The sequence below is a fragment of the Poromitra crassiceps genome (genome assembly GCF_964638095.1).
Source record: "Poromitra crassiceps genome assembly, contig: HAP1_SCAFFOLD_865, whole genome shotgun sequence".
Classification (NCBI taxonomy): domain Eukaryota; kingdom Metazoa; phylum Chordata; class Actinopteri; order Beryciformes; family Melamphaidae; genus Poromitra; species Poromitra crassiceps.
In genome coordinates, this window is record NW_028151544.1 from 10,001 (window position 1) to 28,549 (window position 18,549).

The following is an 18,549-nucleotide window of genomic DNA, read 5'->3' on the forward strand; positions in this document are numbered from 1 at the left end:
TGTAGGAACCCTGCCGATCATCTCACATATTCTGATATTTCTTCATCAGACCAGATCTAGATCTAGGTCTGCGTTAATCATATTGAACACCAGACAACATCTTCAGAGGAAAAAGTATGTGATTTTCTTTGATTGAAAATGTGTAAGGAGGACCCTGGGACCTGATACAAGTTTGAGATATGATTATATCTTCTTGCTTTGCCGTTCATGAGAGCCATGTACTGAGGCAGAAAGCCGCTAGAGGGCGCTCCAGTACAAAGTGCCAGGCACTTTCTTCTGATGGGGGGCTGTTTGAAATCCTAGATCCACGTCTGAGTTAAGTATCTTTCAGCTGCTGCTTGCAGGTGGTTTGTACAGTAAAGTCTGTAGTATAGTTACAGTAGAGTCAAATCTATGTCGATAAAGAGGATTGATTTGTGGCACTTTGCACAGCAGCACTTCAGACACTATTTCCCTTTCATTCTCCTCTCACATGTTTCTATTTCATTTGGACAAAGTTGGAAATGTGCGCATGTCTTTGTTCAGCTACACGGCTTGTTTCTCTGTAGCTGAAGTATTGTACATGTGTTCTCTATTTGATCTTTTCCTTCAATAAATATTCAAATCTGTTACAAAAGCAACCAGTAGACTGTGGCTCAACTTGATACATACATGGTGGAAATAATGACTTCAGGGAGTATGAATGGAAATGAAGTTATAGGACATGTGTGTATATATATATGTATATATATATATATATAATATATGCCAGATGGTATGTTTGTTCACAGAACCATGTGGGAGCTCGTCTTTGGAAACGGTTTGGAAAAGGGTGTGTTTAAATAATCTCTGGCAGGTGATTGGATGAACCATCTGTCTATCATCGCTCGCTTCTAGCTGTTGTCACACCTAAATCCCGCCCGCAGCCTCCTCTGGAACTTGTGATTGGTAAACCAGGGTTGGGAAGTTTATTTTTAAAATGTAATCGGATACAATTAATAGTTACCTATCAAAAATTGTAATCAGTAATCCAAGTATCACAATATAAAAGTAATGTAACTGATTATTTTACTTTTTGATTACTTTTGAACAAATTTCCTCCTGCATTTGACTACTGGAGCTCCTCAGGACCCAACAACAACAACAACAAAAAAGAACAGCTTTGCTAATCTTGTCTTATCTGTTTCTCAATAATAATATAATATATAATAATATAATAATCGTGTTTACATCTTTGGATTACAGAGCATAATTTTCTTAGAAACCCAGTCATTTATTTCTTGGCTGCACTCACTGGTCATTTCTAAGAGCCAAGTGTTTTTAGGTGTTATTAATTTTGCACCTTAAGATATCAAACATAAAGTAGACAATAAAAGAGTCAATATTTACAGTGCACAGCGAATTGGATCAATAAATCCACAATAAATACAATCTACAATACATGTAATCAGTTACTTTCCCAGCCCTGCCGCGTCACCAGGCTCTCTCAGAGGGGAGAGCATAGGGGGAGAGAGAGAGACTGGCAGTTACTGAGGCAGGAAGACAGAAGAAGACCCGCCCCCGTCTTCCGGTGGCCTGTGTGCTGCAGTGTTTTCGTTCCCCCACACAAATGCAACAGCAGGCAGTCAGTCGATACGAGTTAGAGAAAAAACAAGAAGCATGGACATACCAAACAAAGTGTTTGTTTTGAGCTAACTCTCGTTACTCGCGTCGCCCATGTTTTCTAAACGGAACGCAAGAATTGAGCGGAATATTGTTCCTGGAGCACAGCACGGTCTTCCGCCCAGAGCCGGAAACACTCGGAGCGACGTTTTGTTCATCATCATCCAGCCCTGCTGCCACGACACTTCTCTATACAGGCTGAGGCGGAGCAAAGTAACTGTTGACAGTGGAAGTCAAGTGTGTCGCAGTTCAACTCAGAGTCACACCGACACCATTTTGAGAGAGCAGAGAGAAGACGCAGGGTGAGTGTTAATACTACATTATTAACGTTATTATTATTATCGTGCCTTTAGGTGAGGTGACACAGTCACCTTCTCGAACTTGTGCTGCTAAGTAAGTGAATGATTTCTGAGTGGTTTAGTGTCTCTGCCCTGGCTGATATCTGTCACCTTTTTCCACTGTCTGAGTTCACATCTGTTGATTGTAAAAGTGTCTGAGTCAGTTTGTTACTGATCGCAGGTGTTTTACTGCGTTCACCTGCCTCTTTTCCTCTCTCTCAAAGTAACGCTCATAGAAAAGATGTAACAGTGAGATAATGGCGTCAGTAAAACAACGAGGGAAGTTGATTTGGGCGGGGCCTGTACTTCACAGAAGACCGACATGACGCAGTTTATTAAACCGTTAAATTAACCCAGTTTTATTCCATCTGTGTGTCTGAGACTCTGCGAGATGAGCGTCTTTCAGTCACATGACTCCTCATAAAGAGAGAAACGGCTTGTTGACTTTCTGCAGACAGATCAGGACTTCAGAGCGAGGTGGGAACATCGACATATATATATTTAATATAGCTCAATGGGTGGTAAACTAATCTGCTTCATATTAGGCCTACATAGGGCGCTACTAACTAAGATGACATGCGTCGACTTGCCTACAGAGCAGACTGCTGTGTTGCGTTTGAGTCATCCGCCTCTCGTCTCTGAGGGCGGGTTCACCGGGCTGATTTCTCATAAGCCAGCAGTGTTTCACTGAAATCTGTGACCACCGTGTGTGACCACAGAGGGGCGCTGTTGCACATGTTCTGCACATTTAGGCACCTGACAGTATCCACCCGACACTACAGACAGACGAGGATCTGCTTGAAAATGAAGTCATTCAAGACAAGTGTTGATAAAAAAGAAATAATGAATGAAGCTTGTGTGTGTGTGTGTGTGTGTGTGTGTGTGTGTGTGTGTGTGTGTGTGTGTGTGTGTGTGTGTGTGTGTGTGTGTGTGTGTGTGTGTGTGTGTGTGTGTGACACGACAGAATAGTTGACCTGTTAGTTAAAGACATAAGGTGTTGATGTGACAGAAACATTTTTAGGTTGTGGACTAATGTTACTATTGAACTTCTTTTGGAGACTGGGCTGACATATTCTGGTTTTCAGACAAGTGAAATGACAACACGATTGGGTTGCAGCTTGATAATCGGGGAGATTAAACTATCCCATGTGGTTTTCGCTGTGTCGTATTTCTAAAAAGAATGTATTTTATAGCTCCATATTCACGTTTCAGTGTTGAATGTTTTGACACAGACCTGCTTACACTTGATGGCACCGCGTCTGCGACTCTGTTTCCATGCTTTGAAGTGCAGCAGCCATGCTGTCATGTTAAAATAGTTGTGAAATAACGTAACCAAAACATACAGAAATATGTGAATGTCTTCCTTTAATGTGGATCCAAAGGATCACTGGGTCAGAATGTTGAAACACACATTTCAAAACTCAATATTTGCAAAGATCTCGGTTTCTAATCTTGCAGGACAAACACTGCAGACTGTACCCCACTGCACTGTGTGTGTGTGTGTGTGTGTGTGTGTGTGTGTGTGTGTGTGTGTGTGTGTGTGTGTGTGTGTGTGTGTGTGCGTGTGTGTGTGTTTGTGTCTAGGTGCGCTCGTTGTAATTCACACAGTGTTGATTGAAACACACCACCCCATTGGGAAAAGAGAGGGAATCTCACCATTTAGTGACCCTGAAATAAGCGTTCTTTCCGTGAACATTATGACTGACTGACTGACTGACTGACTGACTGACTGAATGACTCACCCTAAAGAGCCGTCTCTTGACCATGCTCTGTGCACGTGGTAAAAATCACAATTAGATGTTTTCCCCAAATTGTTCAGCCCTACTAATGAGCTGGGACTCTGTGTGTGTGTGTGTGTGTGTGTGTGTGTGTGTGTGTGTGTGTGTGTGTGTGTGTGTGTGTGTGTGTGTGTGTGTGTGTGTGTGTGTGTGTGTGTGTGTGTGTGTGTGTGTGTGTGTGTGTGTGTGTGTGTGTGTGTGTGTGTGTGTGTCTGTCTGTCTGTCTGTCTGTCTGTCTCCTCTCAGAAGATGAGTGGTCGTGTGGAGGAAGAGGTTGGAGCAGAGCCTCCTGAGAGCTCTCTGTCTGTGGAGGAGTCTCTACTCTTCAGTCCTCAACATGGACCCTCAGACACAAAGTAAGATGACTGTTACACTCTAAACTTTACTACTGTAATGTCATATGGTGCAACACCTTTCCTAGTCACTACAAGAAACTTGAAAGTCTGCAAAAGAAAATAATACGAGCCATGTCATGGTCGGGGTTTAACGCACCCACACGCCCTCTGTTCCATTGTTATGGTCTCCTGAGGCTTGCCGATTTTCATCTTCACCAAAATGCTCGCTTGATGTATCAAGTTGTGTATAATATGAATTTCAGACTGGCTGAGCTCATTCCAGTCTGCTGTCCCCTGCACACTCATAATACTAGAAATAAACATCTTATCTTTGGTATATAAAAAAAAGAAGAGAAGAGAAAGCTTAAATGTAGCAGCTTAACCCTTGGTTCACACATATGCCTTAAGCGACGCTTCTACGCCTAGGCATATAGGCATTGCTTCATGCACGCTAGGCGCCTATTTACGTTCACACAGGACGCCACACTGAAGCCCCGCTCTGCGCTACGCTGATCACATGAGCAGTGGTTTTTTACACTTTTCAGATGCAAGTGATGATGTCTGTCTATTTCCTGGCCGGCTGTAATTGTTATTTTCCCTCGGGTAATCATGTGACTATGAGTCATCAACACCATGAGTGATACATGCATTGAGACAGGGGGGGTATTAGGGATGTAGGTACTACCGGTACTACCCCCGAACCGCGGTACTATTGCTGTAGAACAGGTTCTATACTAAGATTTAAAAAGACCCGGTACTTTTCCGACCGCTGCTATGACTGATAATGGTCAATATGAGCCTGTCTCTTTAAGAAATGCGCTGGAGTGAGTGACGTCATATCCACATGTCAAGCGGTGAGGAAAAGAGTTTGAGGAAAAAAAGCAGCTGAGCACTGAGCAGACCCGCGCACATTAAAAGCAAACTAGCAAAGTAGGCTATGGCTAAACACAAAGCCTCTCCCAGCCCAGTTAGTAGCAGCAGCTGTGCCCTTTCACAGTTTACATCTAACGTTATGTAGGCTACTTTCACGCATACTTCAGTCAGGGTTATCGACAGTCCATATTATTGCCTCTGCACGTTTCCCGACGCTACAGTGAGAAAATGCGCTCGTTAACTAACGTTAACTAACGTTACAGCGGACTCCGCTGTACTAACGTTACAGCGGACTCTGCTGTACTAACAGCGGACTCCGCAGTAACGTTAGTTAACGAGCGCTCACTGTAGCGTCGGGAAACGTGCAGAGGCAATAATATGGACTGTCGATAACCCTGACTGAAGTATGCGTGAAAGTAGCCTACATAACGTTAGATGTAAACTGTGAGTAATACTGCCTGAATGCCCCACCCATGACAAGAAGTGCTAAACTGGAAGTTGAGATTACTGAGTATAAACAATTTAGAGACATCAGCCCTGCAGAGGATCCCCTGGCATGGTGGAAGCAACACCAGACAGACCTGCCCATCTTAGCTCAGTTTGCTAGACAATATCTCTGTATTCCAGCATCAAGCTGTGCATCTGAACGTGTTTTCAGTACTTCTGGGAATATCTGCAGTCCAACAAGATCTAGACTGACCGAGGAACATGTTGACACCCTCGTTTTCTTGGCTAGGAACCTGAAGAAGACATTGGGATGGGAGGGACTGAGTGAGTAAACTGAGAGTCAGCCAAACAGTGAGTCTGTCTACCACCCATAGGAGAACTAGGGTTTAGACTGAGTAGGCTGGGGGACAGAATGGGAATATGAAGCCATGCTGCTTGTTGAAGAAAAAAAGATTTGAGTTTCTGCTGCTATAGTGTTTTATTATATTATTATTTATTTTATTTATTTTACTTATTCCCATTTCCCACTGTTCAAAAGATTTGTGTTATGTTACTGAGTGTGTACTTATTTGACAAGTAAAAGTTAGACAGAATTGAAATGCCACCAATTATTTATTTATTGTTGTTATTGGTGTTTCTCTGAGTTTTTGCTGCTATAGGCTAGTGTTTTATGGTCATTTTATTTTCACTGGCATTACTTTATTTTACTTACCGGTATTCTCACTGCTCAAGAGGTTTGTTTTGTTCAGCATTTAAATGCCACACCAATTTATTGGTGTAATTGTTCCCAAACTCTTAAAATAAAGCCAAATCTTGACATTGGACAGTTTCACTTTTTTTTTTACAAAAAGTATCAAAGTATCGAAAGTATCGAAATACAAATTGGTACCGGCACCGAAACAGAAATTTAGTACCGCTACAACCCTAGGGGGTATATATAATGTACATTTTACAGAAAAGACGTTAATAGAGGAACACATGAAGGACAGCTCTCCTACTATGCACTCGTTAATTCGCGCTCCACCCTCCCTTTTGGGCAAACTCGGTAGAAAATATGGCCCAAGTCCGTCAGAAACAACAGCCAGCTTGACAGTTCAGCGCGCCTAGACGCTGAAAAATAGAACAGACGCCTAAACGATAAATGCAGCGCGAGCGTGGCTTCAGCGCAGCGTGGCAGCGGTATGTGTGAACGCTCTCTTCTGTTAACAAGGATGCCTAAACTTTATGCGTTGCTTATGCATTGCTTAACACATTGACTGCCAGCCGTTTTTTTTTGCTGTAGGTAGCTTCTGCCAAGCCGTTTTTTGAGGATTCTTGCTCATTTTACAAGAGCCGAGGATTCGTTTCAGCTTGGACTTTGTGAACATACAATATCTCAAAAGTACTAATAGAATGTGTACTTTCTCTGTCTAAAAGAGTTAGTTTGTAGAGTTAGTAGTTATGTAAGCATTAGCAGTTGAATACAGCATGGTTTTAGCGTCAGAAAAAATATTCAGAGATAAACGGCTTTTTGTGAAATTGGATAGAACAGTCACTTTAACCATTCATTTTTGGCTCTCTCTCTCTCTCTCTCCCTCCCCCTCTCGCTCTCTCTCTCTCTCTCCCTCCCTCTCGCTCTCCCTCCCTCTCTCTCTCTCTCTCTCTCTCTCTCTCTCCCTCCCTCTCGCTCTCCCTCCCTCTCTCTCTCTCTCCCTCCCTCTCGGGAGGGAGACGCACTAGGTTTAATCCTAGTGAGAGGGGGAGAGGGAGAGAGAGAGAGAGAGAGAGAGAGGGAGGGAGGGAGAGAGAGAGAGAGAGAGAGAGAGAGAGAGAGAGAGAGAGAGAGAGAGGGAGAGAGCGAGAGGGAGAGTTGCTTCAACTCCTCCCTCCGTGGGCGTTCTTCTTGGCTGCAGCGCCGTGTAACAAGCACTTTCCTACCTGTGCAAATTCACTTTCTCATACTCTCGACCTCTCAAATAAATTTCTGAATAGAAATTAAATTACTCTAAATTAGAGCGAAAAAGAAACAAAAAAGAATGGGTTGAAAATCCCATTCTAAAAGCCTTTTATGGCTGTTTCCAATTTGGTGCTATTTTGCAAGGCAAAATGGCCTGCTGCTTGTCACCAGCCTCACTGCCCCGCTGCTGCTGTGCCTGGCTGTGCCTGTCTGCGTGGCCGCTCCCCGAGGAAGCCCGGCTGGACTCGCCCGCCTCCCGGAGCCCTGGCCGAGAGCTCCGATGAAGCCCCTGCGACTCTGGTCATATTTACGCTGCGTGCCTCAAAGTGTGCTCCATCCGCAATCCACGATGCAAGTTTGCAATCCCGCACCGCCAGCAATCAACGCGAAAACGAAAGCGCCTCCGCCAATCCATTTTCATGAGAATGGAAATGGATCACACTGCTTTTTGCTTGCCTTCCTACTTCCTTGTCGCCACTTAGTGGGTCGGTGGAATGGGTTGTACACGTTGTACACGTCCAATACTTATATAAGATATGTAAAAGGGTTAGATGCACAACTCCCCGTTAAAAAAAAAAAATCGATGCCAAGGACGTGTTTACACGTTGTTGGCAGTCAACAGCTGGATTCTGAAAACGTGTTTACACGTTGTTGGCAGTGAATGTGTTAAAGGAGAATTTCGTTTTTTTTTAACCTGGACCCATCTCCTGGCATTAATTATGATTTGGCCACTCACCCAGCGATCTCCGCGGCGTTTCTGGCCGTCCTAGCGTTGTTTTGAGATCAATAGCGTCCAAGTCAGTCGTAAAATGGAGCTGATTTGGGGCCAAGTGTGAGCCTGTCTTTCCTGCATCTAAATAGCTATTTTTATTCCCGTTTTCGCCGCATATCGCCATAATCTGATCCGTCAACATCCACCATAGTGATATTTCCCCCCAGGCTATTTCCTGGACTCTCCCAGGGACCAAATTACCTCAAACGTGATCTCGGTCACCAAGTCTTGTGAAGTCCCGCGATACTTTCCTGCCGACTGGTCAACTACAGGTAGGACGCTTTGCGGTGGTGGTTTTAGCGTAACCTATGTGGGGTTTGGCGTAACCTATGTGGGATTCGAAATAACGAAGGTATTGTATTGCTGTTGTCAGATTCACAGTTATGTAGAATTGGTCCGATCCTTCATCACATCCACTTGAGTTCATTGTGTGTGTGTGTGTGTGTGTGTGTGTGTGTGTGTGTGTGTGTGTGTGTGTGTGTGTGTGTGTGTGTGTGTGTGTGTGTGTGTGTGTGTGTGTGTGTGTGTGCGCGTGCGTGCGTGATTCGGTAGAACAGGCAGAACAGTCACTTTAACGATTTATTTTTGGCATCAGTGAGCCATCAGACATCTAAACAATATCGTTCTGAACATATAGTTCCTCCATAAGCACCCCCACCCCCCTCTCCTTCAAACTCCTCCCTCCGTAGGTGTGTCTCTGGTGGCTTTGCAGTGTTTGTCTCACAGGCGAGTTTCTCCTGCCTGTCTGTGCTGCTGCTGCTGGCGCAGTCTGGATTAGACTGTAAAATCTGGCTCGTTCGTTTCTGGGTTTTCGGTTGTGAGCTTTGATGAAGCTGCATGCGATTCTTTCTGCTGGTGTTTCAAAGTGTGTTGCACCCATAATCTATTATGCAAATTTGCAATCCCCCACCGCCAGCTCCGAGCGCGAAAGCGAAAGCGTTTTCGCCAATCCATTTTCATGAGAATGGCTTCCTCAAGTGGCTGTTTTTTCTTGGCTTTCTCTCGTCTGGAGAGCACTGTCGCCACTTAGTGGGTCGGTAAAATAGATTACCGTATACACATTCAATACCTCCAATATTTTAATAGGAGATGTAAAAGGGTTAGATCCACGTCCCACCGTCAATTTTTTTTTTTTTTTTTAAGACGAGATATCTCGTCAACGGCAGTCAACGTTTTTTTTTTTAAGACGAGATATCTCGTCAACGGCAGTGAACGTGTTAATACATGTACATGTCACGTGTACATGTATTATGTGGTATGTATGTATGTTCTATGTGTTGTATTAAGCATCATGTGATACGTGTGTTTTACGTATGTATGTTTGTCCATTGATACCTGTAGGCCTTGTATGAGATCAGGCTCCTTCAAAAGCTTGAAACAGCTTCCTGGGAGACCTGACACACTCACATTGTAAACCTGATGATGCTGATGATGATGATGATGATGATAATGTACGGTGATGATGGCATCAGTTCTAAAGTCTATTCAGCTCCAACGTTGACTGAGCGCGCTCAGTGGGACTACATGAGTTTGTAACGTGCAGGACTGCGTCAAAGAGCTCAATGGGAGGGGCCATCTTTCCTCATTTGTTGCCGTGGATACCACTGATGCAAAACCTGGCATCCTGGACACTTATCAACAGACCATGTTATCAACAACTCCACATGTCAGAAAAACTGACAATGTGCAACGTTGCAAGAAGTTGTGTGTCTTTACTAGAGCTAATGATGATATGTATCAAACATTTGTGTTTGCAGAGGTCAGCACCACATGCAGAGAGCAGAGTCTCCAGTACCCAGCTGTCTGTCTATGAAGAGTGACTGGTCTAAAGAACTTCCTCCAGACTTGAGTAATGAACCTGGAAAGAAAAAGAAAAAAAAGAAAAAAAGAAAGAACCAGGAAGGTAAGAGGACTGGTTAGACTGTGAGTCTCAATATTATTATTTTTGTGCATAAAAAAAAAAATCCACATTTATTTTGATGAAAATTGGCGGACCCCCTGCAGTACCTCCACAAACCCCCGAGGGCAGTGGTGCGCAATGTTTTTACATTTCAAATCTACTTTTACATTTTTCAACAGCACCCCACCCCACCCGCCAGAGAGCAGAGTCTCCAGTACCCAGCTGTCTGTCGATGAAGACTGACAGGTCTAAAGGCATACCTCCACTCTTCAGTAATGAACCTGGACCTTCAGACACAAGGTAAGAGGACTGGTTATACTGCAATGAGGAAATGTTATTTGATATCCTACAACAGTGATTCCCAAACTGTGGGCCGTGGAGATACTGCAGGTGGGTCGCGAGTGGTCTGCCAACACTCCTGATTTTCGCGGGCAATCAAATGGCTGTACCAGGATCAGTTGTAAAGGTAGAGTGGAGATCCTGTCAGCAGAAGAAACTAGAAGACCTAAGCCTTAGGGCTTCTAGTTTCTAAGGCCTAAGGTCTAAGGCATCCATTAGTACCAAGCATAATATCGTCGCTGTCGTTCCAGGACCTCGAATGTGCCTTTTTTCACTTTTTTATTTTTTGTCATGAATCAATGCCATTGGTCACCCTTCACGTCTCTGTGTGGTTTTTAACAAATGCAACCAATGGAAAAGCATTAAAACGAGCTTGTGAGTAAATCTCGTAACGCCATTCGCCCTCAATCTGTCAGTCAAACCTCGAAATTCCCCCCCTACCTCCGTGTGTACCCCCCCACGCAGGACAATAAACCCGGAAAAGACACACGGCAGACGCGCTGTGTATTTCTCATATCGTTTTGACTAATCCTGGCTTCCTCTGACGTTAATATATCAATCAAATGTTTTCCAGTTATTCCTAGGCTGCAAACTTGTTTTAACATGCAAATCGGATTGCTTTCTGACGAGAATAAAGTAACGTTAACGTTACGTTATGTCAGACTATTTCTCACCCCATGCCAAAGCCCCCATTCGGCCATGAGAGGCGAGGGGCAATGCTGCTGCTCCTGCGCGCGCCCCCGCGGCCTGGAGCTTGGGGGCTCGTGCATGAGCATGCGACTGCCTCCCGCTTGACTGGCCATGAGAAAGCGCTTCCAAGTCGGACTGATAATATAAACAACATCATTTGAGCTTATCCAGGTAAGATATTAATAAAGTAATGACACATTCAGCGGGAAACTAACTATAATTAAGACATGTGCCAACTTGGACGACATTTGGTTCAGTAGTTTAAGAGCAAACAGGTTTTTTTTACTTCCTGAAAAGTTTCTGTTTTGGAAATTCGAGGTCCTGGAACGACAGCGACGATATGCTAGCTTGTCTGTAAGGGGGCTAACTAACGCTCCAAACATAGGTTACATTTTGGCGAGGGAAAACTATTTCAAAGGGGTCCCTGACCTCTCAGCTCAATTGATCTGAATCAAAATTGGTTTAATGGGCACCACAAGTCTCCTCTTTACAGATAAGGTAGCATTTTTCACAGCCTATCATTAATGGATTGTGGATTGATTTCTTCTGTTGTTGCTCATCACATTTTGTCTCAACAAATGTGTTATGCCTGCAAATACTTCTGATGAGTAAAGGGGGGAGAACGTTTTGACAATCTGCTTTTGGGTATTTTGCCTAAATGTTTTTTCTATGTGGATGATGAATTATCAATTTCCCTTATGGCCAAGTTCACCTGCTCTGTTAACTCATTGAGTGCCAGCCACTTTTGGAGAACGGACGCTCCCAGTGCCAGAGTTTTCAGAGCGTTTTCAGTGATTTCTCGAGGCCCACAGAATATTGTGTGATATTACTATGTAAACACAGAACACGCAAAAAGAACAAGGAGACTCTATTGTATCATCAGCAAAAAAAAGTTTATTGATACCATTTTCCGTTCTTTAGTTATGAGCCGGAGAAGATAGGTTGTTTTCAGCGTTTTCAGGCATTTCAAATTATAAGCTGAGATATTCAGCCTTTTGTGAAATGCAGCATTTCAAGCACATTCACTGACTCTAGGTAATATTTTCTGATGTAGTGATGTGGTGTAGTTGTGTCCTGCCCTGCGTGCCCCACCCCCCTCCCCCCCCCTCAGCTGAAAACTCCTCCCCACACTAGTAACACACAGCCTCACGCACGCAGCGTCTATTTTCGGAGTGCTTTTGGTGCGCCGCCTCCCAGGCAGCGCAACATGGAGAAGCCACACGTGGACTGCAGTAAAAGGTTTGGCTTTTCATTGTCGGCTGCTGCTTTTCTAGCGGCTAATCGTGTGGAGAAACTATGCTGACAGACAGACAGAGGCAGAAGGGCTCAGTTGTGTGCGCGGATTGACTGTGTTCGCAGCCCCCGTCAGTTGCAGCCAGAACAATCTACATGGCTCTGGGCTGCAGCATGAGCGGGTTCACTTTGATCACGGCTATTTCAGGCTGTGTATTCCTGACATTTCTGTAATCTGGAGAGCACTGTCGCCACCTAAGGGTTCTGTAAAATAGGTTATAGACCTCCAATAGCTGCAATAGTTGTACAGGAAATGCGGAAGGCTTTGATCGACGTCCCACCGTCAAAAAACGCATTGGACGTCGAAAGACGTCCGTGGCACTCTACGTCACTATTTAATTGGACGTCGAAAGACGTCCATGGCACTCAATGAGTTAATGAAATACAAAATATATAATATAAAAAACATCGGGAAATAGATCATCTTAGTCTGGTGTGTTGATCAGAGTTGTGATTAAAGGGTTGGGTGGGCCCCGGGAGATTTTCAGATTTCAAAGTGGGCCACGGTATTCTTAAGTTTAGGAACCCCTGTCCTACAGTTTTAAGGTGAGCTTGTATTTACAAGGCTGCAAATTAATGCTGAACAAACAATGACTCAAATTAAACAATGAATAATGAAAATGTGCAACGTTGCAAGAAGTTGTGTGTCTTTACTAGAGCTAATGATGATATGTATCAAACATTTGTGTTTGCAGAGGTCAGCACCACATGCAGAGAGCAGAGTCTCCAGTACCCAGCTGTCTGTCTATGAAGAGTGACTGGTCTAAAGGCATACCTCCACTCTTCAGTAATGAACCTGGAAAAAAAGACCAAAGAAAGACAAAAAAAAGAAAGAACCTGGACCTTCAGACACAAGGTAAGAGGACTGGTTATACTGTGAGTTTCAATATTATTATCTTTGTCTAAAATGCATTTAAAAAAATTCCACATTTATTTTTATGAAAATTGGCAGACCCCCTGCAGTACCTCTACAAACCCCCGAGGGCAGTGGTGCCCAATTTCTTTTACATTTCAAATCTACTCTTACATTTTTCAACAGCACCGCCCCCCACCCGCCAGAGAGCAGAGTCTCCAGTACCCAGCTGTCTGTCTATGAAGACTGACTGGTCTAAAGAGAGACCTCCAGACTTCAGTAATGAACCTGGACCTTCAGACACAAGGTAAGAGGACTGGTTATACTGCAATGAGGAAATGTGATTTGATATCCTACAGTATTGAGGTGAGCTTGTATTTACAAGGCTGCAAATTAATGCTGAACAAACAATGACTCAAATTAAAGAATGAATAATGAAAATTGAAGAAGAGCTAAGTAGGCTACAGATATGGGCTATATCTGGTGAACACAGAGCCCACTAACAGGCCTACAGCTCAGTTCCTGCAGCATATCACTCAAAAGGCCACCTCCCTACTGAAGAAAGTATTTTCTATTCATAAGGGGGTCACATGTTATTTCTCTATCATGACAATTAGCGGTATGTATATTTACATTTACCTTCTGTCATTTAGCTGATGCTTTTGTGAAAACGTAGGGTAGCTTCAGTTGTTTTAAATTGAGGGTGTGGTGTTTTTATTATTATAACAATAATTATTTGTATTGATCAATTACTAGAAATTTTAGGGGACTCTAAATGAATTCCATGCGACCCCAAGTTTGGGAAAGCCCGGAGTAGCCCCTCCCTCTCCTCCACCCACGCAACCAAACCACATACGTATTCGGATTGTCACTTGCTGATCAGTAAATCTTTAGTGAATTAAACTTTAGGACACAGATGTGTGAAACTGCAAAAATGTCTCCATAGTTTCTGTCTAAAACAGTGTAGTGGTAAATACATAGGTGGGTAAACTATCCAAGGTGAGTAGTTTACCCACTATATATATATATATATATATACACACACACACACATATATATATATATATATATATATATATATATATATATATATATATATATATATATATATATATATATACCGGTATATATATATATTGTTTGTTTGCTTATTTATTTAAGAAAAGGGACAATGCACATTAACATGAGCACGTGAGTCCATCATGTAAATGTGCCAGATTTAGCCATACAGGCTCATTTTCATCTGCAGTCCCTGCATATATATATATATATATATATATATATATATATATATATATATATATATATATATAGTGAAATTCATATTCGATATTGTGAAATTCAATATCGCTCCAGACACACAAAGCCGACAGTCGGTCGTCGGCCATGCCTGGGCATATGTCACTCTAGTATTTGCGGTGTGTCCCACACCGTTCGCTCTAGTCAGCTTTTCGGTGGCTTTTCCGGCTGATTCAACATTTTGAATCAGCGTCTGGTCGTTGGTGAGAGAAATCACTCTGATTGGCTGGTCAGGGGTAGATACATCACTCTGATTGGCTGGCCAGGGGTAGAGAAATCACTCTGATTGGCTGGTCAGGGGTAGAGAAATCACTCTTGATTGGCTGGTCAGGGGTAGAGAAATCACTCTGATTGGCTGGTCAGGGGTAGCGAAATCACTCTGATTGGCTGGTCAGGGGTAGATAAATCACTCTGATTGGCTGGTCAGGGGTAGAGAAATCACTCTGATTGGCTGGTCAGGGGTAGAGAAATCACTCTGATTGGCTGGTCAGGAGTAGAGCTCTGCTCATTTTCCAACTTCATCTCATCTGATCATTCCAATACACTGATATTTTCACGACGTGACTTTGGTAAAGTCTATCACCTCTCGCTGCAGGATACTCATTTAGTGTGGTTTCTCCTTATTATTCCTTTCTTCTTCCACAAGCAAAAGACCAGACAAGACCTGACAACACAACTATATATATATATATATATATATATATATATATATATATATATATATATATATATATATATATATATATATATATATATATGTGGTATATATATATATATATATATATATATATATATATATGACCAGCCAAATATGGAAGACCAGACAAGACCTGACAACACCAGTTCCATTTGTCACTTTTCATCTGACATATTCTCCATTAGAAGGAGCTATATTAAGTGAGAGAAATAGTAGGCAAACACTGCTTTGTTTCATTAATCAGGTCTCACACAGGTGCAAATCGTACGTACTTGTTGCAGCACGAACTGGTTGTTCCTGGACCAACATTTCCTCCTAGTTCGGGCCGGGAAAACCCCGCCCTGAACTCATTTGATTGGTCGCCGCAATTGCTTCTTCCTGAAAACGTGTGACAAGTAAAAAAGATGTGGTTAAGATTAGGGTTTCTCATCTAACCACGACCATAACCAAACCCTAACCCTAACCACATTGTTGTACTTGCCTAAACCTAATGTTTTATACAAATGTGTGTGGTTAGGGAAGGTCTTCTAGTCATGAGTCCAGACAGGCAGCTTGCAGGCAAGTGTTCGCTGAGCCTTGGCTGAGGAGCTCTTTACCTGAGATGATGAGAGCTTCCTCAGCATCATAGATGTTCAGCCTAGCTACCAGGCCAAGCCCCAGCAGCAGCCTAGCTACCAGCTGAACCACCAGCAGCCTAGCTACCAGCTGAACCACCAGCAGTCTGTGTGCCTGCCTCTCCTGAACCGACTAACCTGTGAAGAGCCCATCCTGATTGTCTTCTTCATAAAGACACAGATACCTTCACAATGTTCATAATGTGTTTCTCTCAGGATGCAGCAGGAGAGAGCAGACTCCCCTGAGCCCAGCTGTGTGTCCATGAAGAGTGACCGGTCTATGTCTCACCCTTATAACTTCAAAGATGGACAGCAGTCTACTGATCTGAGGTATTTATTTGAAACTGATGATCACAACAGATGCTGTTGTCAAATTCACAGTTATCAGATGTAGAATTGGTCCGATCCTTCATCACATCCAATCAAAGCACTATTTACAGTTGAGTTCATTGTGTGTGTGTGTGTGTGTGTGTGTGTGTGTGTGTGTGTGTGTGTGTGTGTGTGTGTGTGTGTGTGTGTGTGTGTGTGTGTGTGTGTGTGTGTGACTTTATATGACCTCATACATCATGTCTTCTCAACAGAGTCGAGGAGAGGTCAGAGGTTTCCAGTGGTCAGTCTGCCCAGGAGCATCAAACAGACCTGGACTCCATATTTACGGTGTGAAAATAAATAACACATTTTACTTCAGCTACACACAAAAACACCCTGTACTTCACCATCAAGTGAAATCAACCTGTTACAAAAAGGACAGAGGCTACTGTATCACGGCTAGTTATTATGGTTAGGAGTTACTAAGGGGGTATTCACACCTATCTCGTTTGGAGCAGTTGTTTCGAAACAGAGAGCGTCTTCCCCCTTGGTGCGGTTCGTTTGGGGGAGTGTGAACACAGCAATCGCACTCAGATGTGGGACAAAACAAGCGGACTGAGATCGCCAAGAAAGGGTGGTCTCGGTCTGCTTTAAACAAACTCTGGTGCGGTTCGTTTGTGGTGAGAACGTGATCCGACCTCGATCCGCCACAACTGCAGGAAACAGTGCGCATTTTTTGATAAACCAGCTGCCGTAGTCAGCTGCGCTGTGCGTAATGGCCTGAAGAACGAGCATTTTTATCCTTTAAAAACAACATCTTCATTCAGATCCTGTTTTGGCGACTTGTGACTTGCATGGATAAACTTTGGGGGATTTTTGGATCATCACATCAGCAGTTTGAACTCAATCAACTTACCTCTGGTCTCCATTCAATAAATGAAAACAAGTCATGGTAATCAGAGCCAGCCTTCTTTGTGATAAGATTGTCTGGTTCAATCAGACTGATTGCATGTCTTCCTCGAAATGTCCATTATTATTAAATTATTTATTAATATTTTATTCCTGACAGGACAGGTGTTCATATAGCCTATGTCTCGGCTAATCCTCATCTCCGTGATAGTAGCCTAATAGCAGAAGTTGCGAGGGTCTTTGATCTTCTATCTCCAAATTCCCGATAGACTCAATAGGCTAAATAAATACATAGGCTTACATAGGCTACATAGCCTACATAAATAAATAAATAACTTTCTCCCTCTCTCCCAATCCCTCCCTCTTTCTCTCTCTCTCTCTCTCTCTCTCTCTCTCTCTCTGTCTCTCTCTCTGTCTCTCTCTCTCTCTCTCTCCTCGCACGCCTGACATAGCCTACAATGTAGGTCTAACAAAACGCATTCTATAATCATATAGGAAAATCTCTGGGAATAATTTTTTCCATCACGAGAGGCTATTAGCCTACCGGAGTGTCTCCTAGCCAATCCAGGAGGCTTGGCAATACTATTTGGACTGTTTGATTTGTGGCTGTGTGAACACAAACGAACCAAGGCACAAATGCAACAATTGTATCAATTAAGTACCTCAATCAGAACAAAGCAAACGACCTACAGGTGTGAATACACCCTAAGTTATGCCTAACCCAGGAGTTTTGAAAGTGTGGGAGAGTGAGCCTCCCCTGAGAGAACATATAGACAGCTGTGCCCCCCCCCTTTCAACCAATTATTATTGCCATTATTACTATTATTGTTGTATGTTCCACTCAGGCATACAAACAAGTCATCCGCTCGGATTTCTCCAATCACCTGCCTTTAGGCGGGACATCCAGGATATCACCCTATCATCGCTCATTACTTTCCCTGAGTTTCCCTTTCCATCAGTCGGAAGCTTTTGAAAATTGCGACAGCAAACCATCCGTTTTAAGAGACTACGTGCAGTGTATCTGTGTACCTGTAAATGTTGCGTTCTCTGCACGTTCAACCTGTATCGTGTGCTGCAGGCTGGCCAGCGCGGATAGACAGTTTCCCAGCCCCATAAATGTCATAAGATTCATCCGAAATAGCTTCCCAACAGATACAAAAACATGAGCACATGTGCTTGATGTACATACAAAGAACTGCCACGATCTGATTTGTGAAACACACATTTCAAGAAATCATGATTTACTCCTCCCTGGAGCTTCTCCTCTGACAGCTCCTCACTCGCCTCAGGCAGCCAGACTGCAGGAGCTCCGCCCCCGGCTGATTCATGCGGTGGAGGCTGCGTAGCCATTGTGCAGCATGGCCAAGTAGCGCCAGAGATTTGATATCCTACCGTCTCTGGTTGCGCATTTTCTTCTCTTAGATTTTTCCCACTCACGCCCGCGCCTCCTCTCAAGTTGTCTCACGCCCCCCAGTGGAGGCGCGGCCTAAACTTTGAGAACTGCTGGCCTAACCCAATCACTAAGG

General features: G+C 43.5%; 1 protein-coding gene across 1 annotated transcript in view; it reads left to right on the forward strand.

Moving 5' to 3' along the window:
- Positions 1-1,882: 1,882 nt before the first annotated feature.
- The window catches only part of LOC310771603 (uncharacterized protein), a gene marked incomplete at its 3' end in the record, with an annotated part of 39,187 nt that continues 22,520 nt past the window's right edge, over positions 1,883-18,549 (forward strand). The window contains exons 1-8 of the mRNA XM_083664181.1: positions 1,883-1,943; positions 4,004-4,113; positions 9,878-10,023; positions 10,200-10,320; positions 13,038-13,198; positions 13,382-13,502; positions 16,022-16,135; positions 16,387-16,462. Of these exons, the coding sequence (XP_083520307.1) occupies positions 4,007-4,113; positions 9,878-10,023; positions 10,200-10,320; positions 13,038-13,198; positions 13,382-13,502; positions 16,022-16,135; positions 16,387-16,462 (846 nt within the window). The 5' untranslated portion in view covers positions 1,883-1,943; positions 4,004-4,006. The remainder of the gene's footprint in view (positions 1,944-4,003; positions 4,114-9,877; positions 10,024-10,199; positions 10,321-13,037; positions 13,199-13,381; positions 13,503-16,021; positions 16,136-16,386; positions 16,463-18,549) is intronic.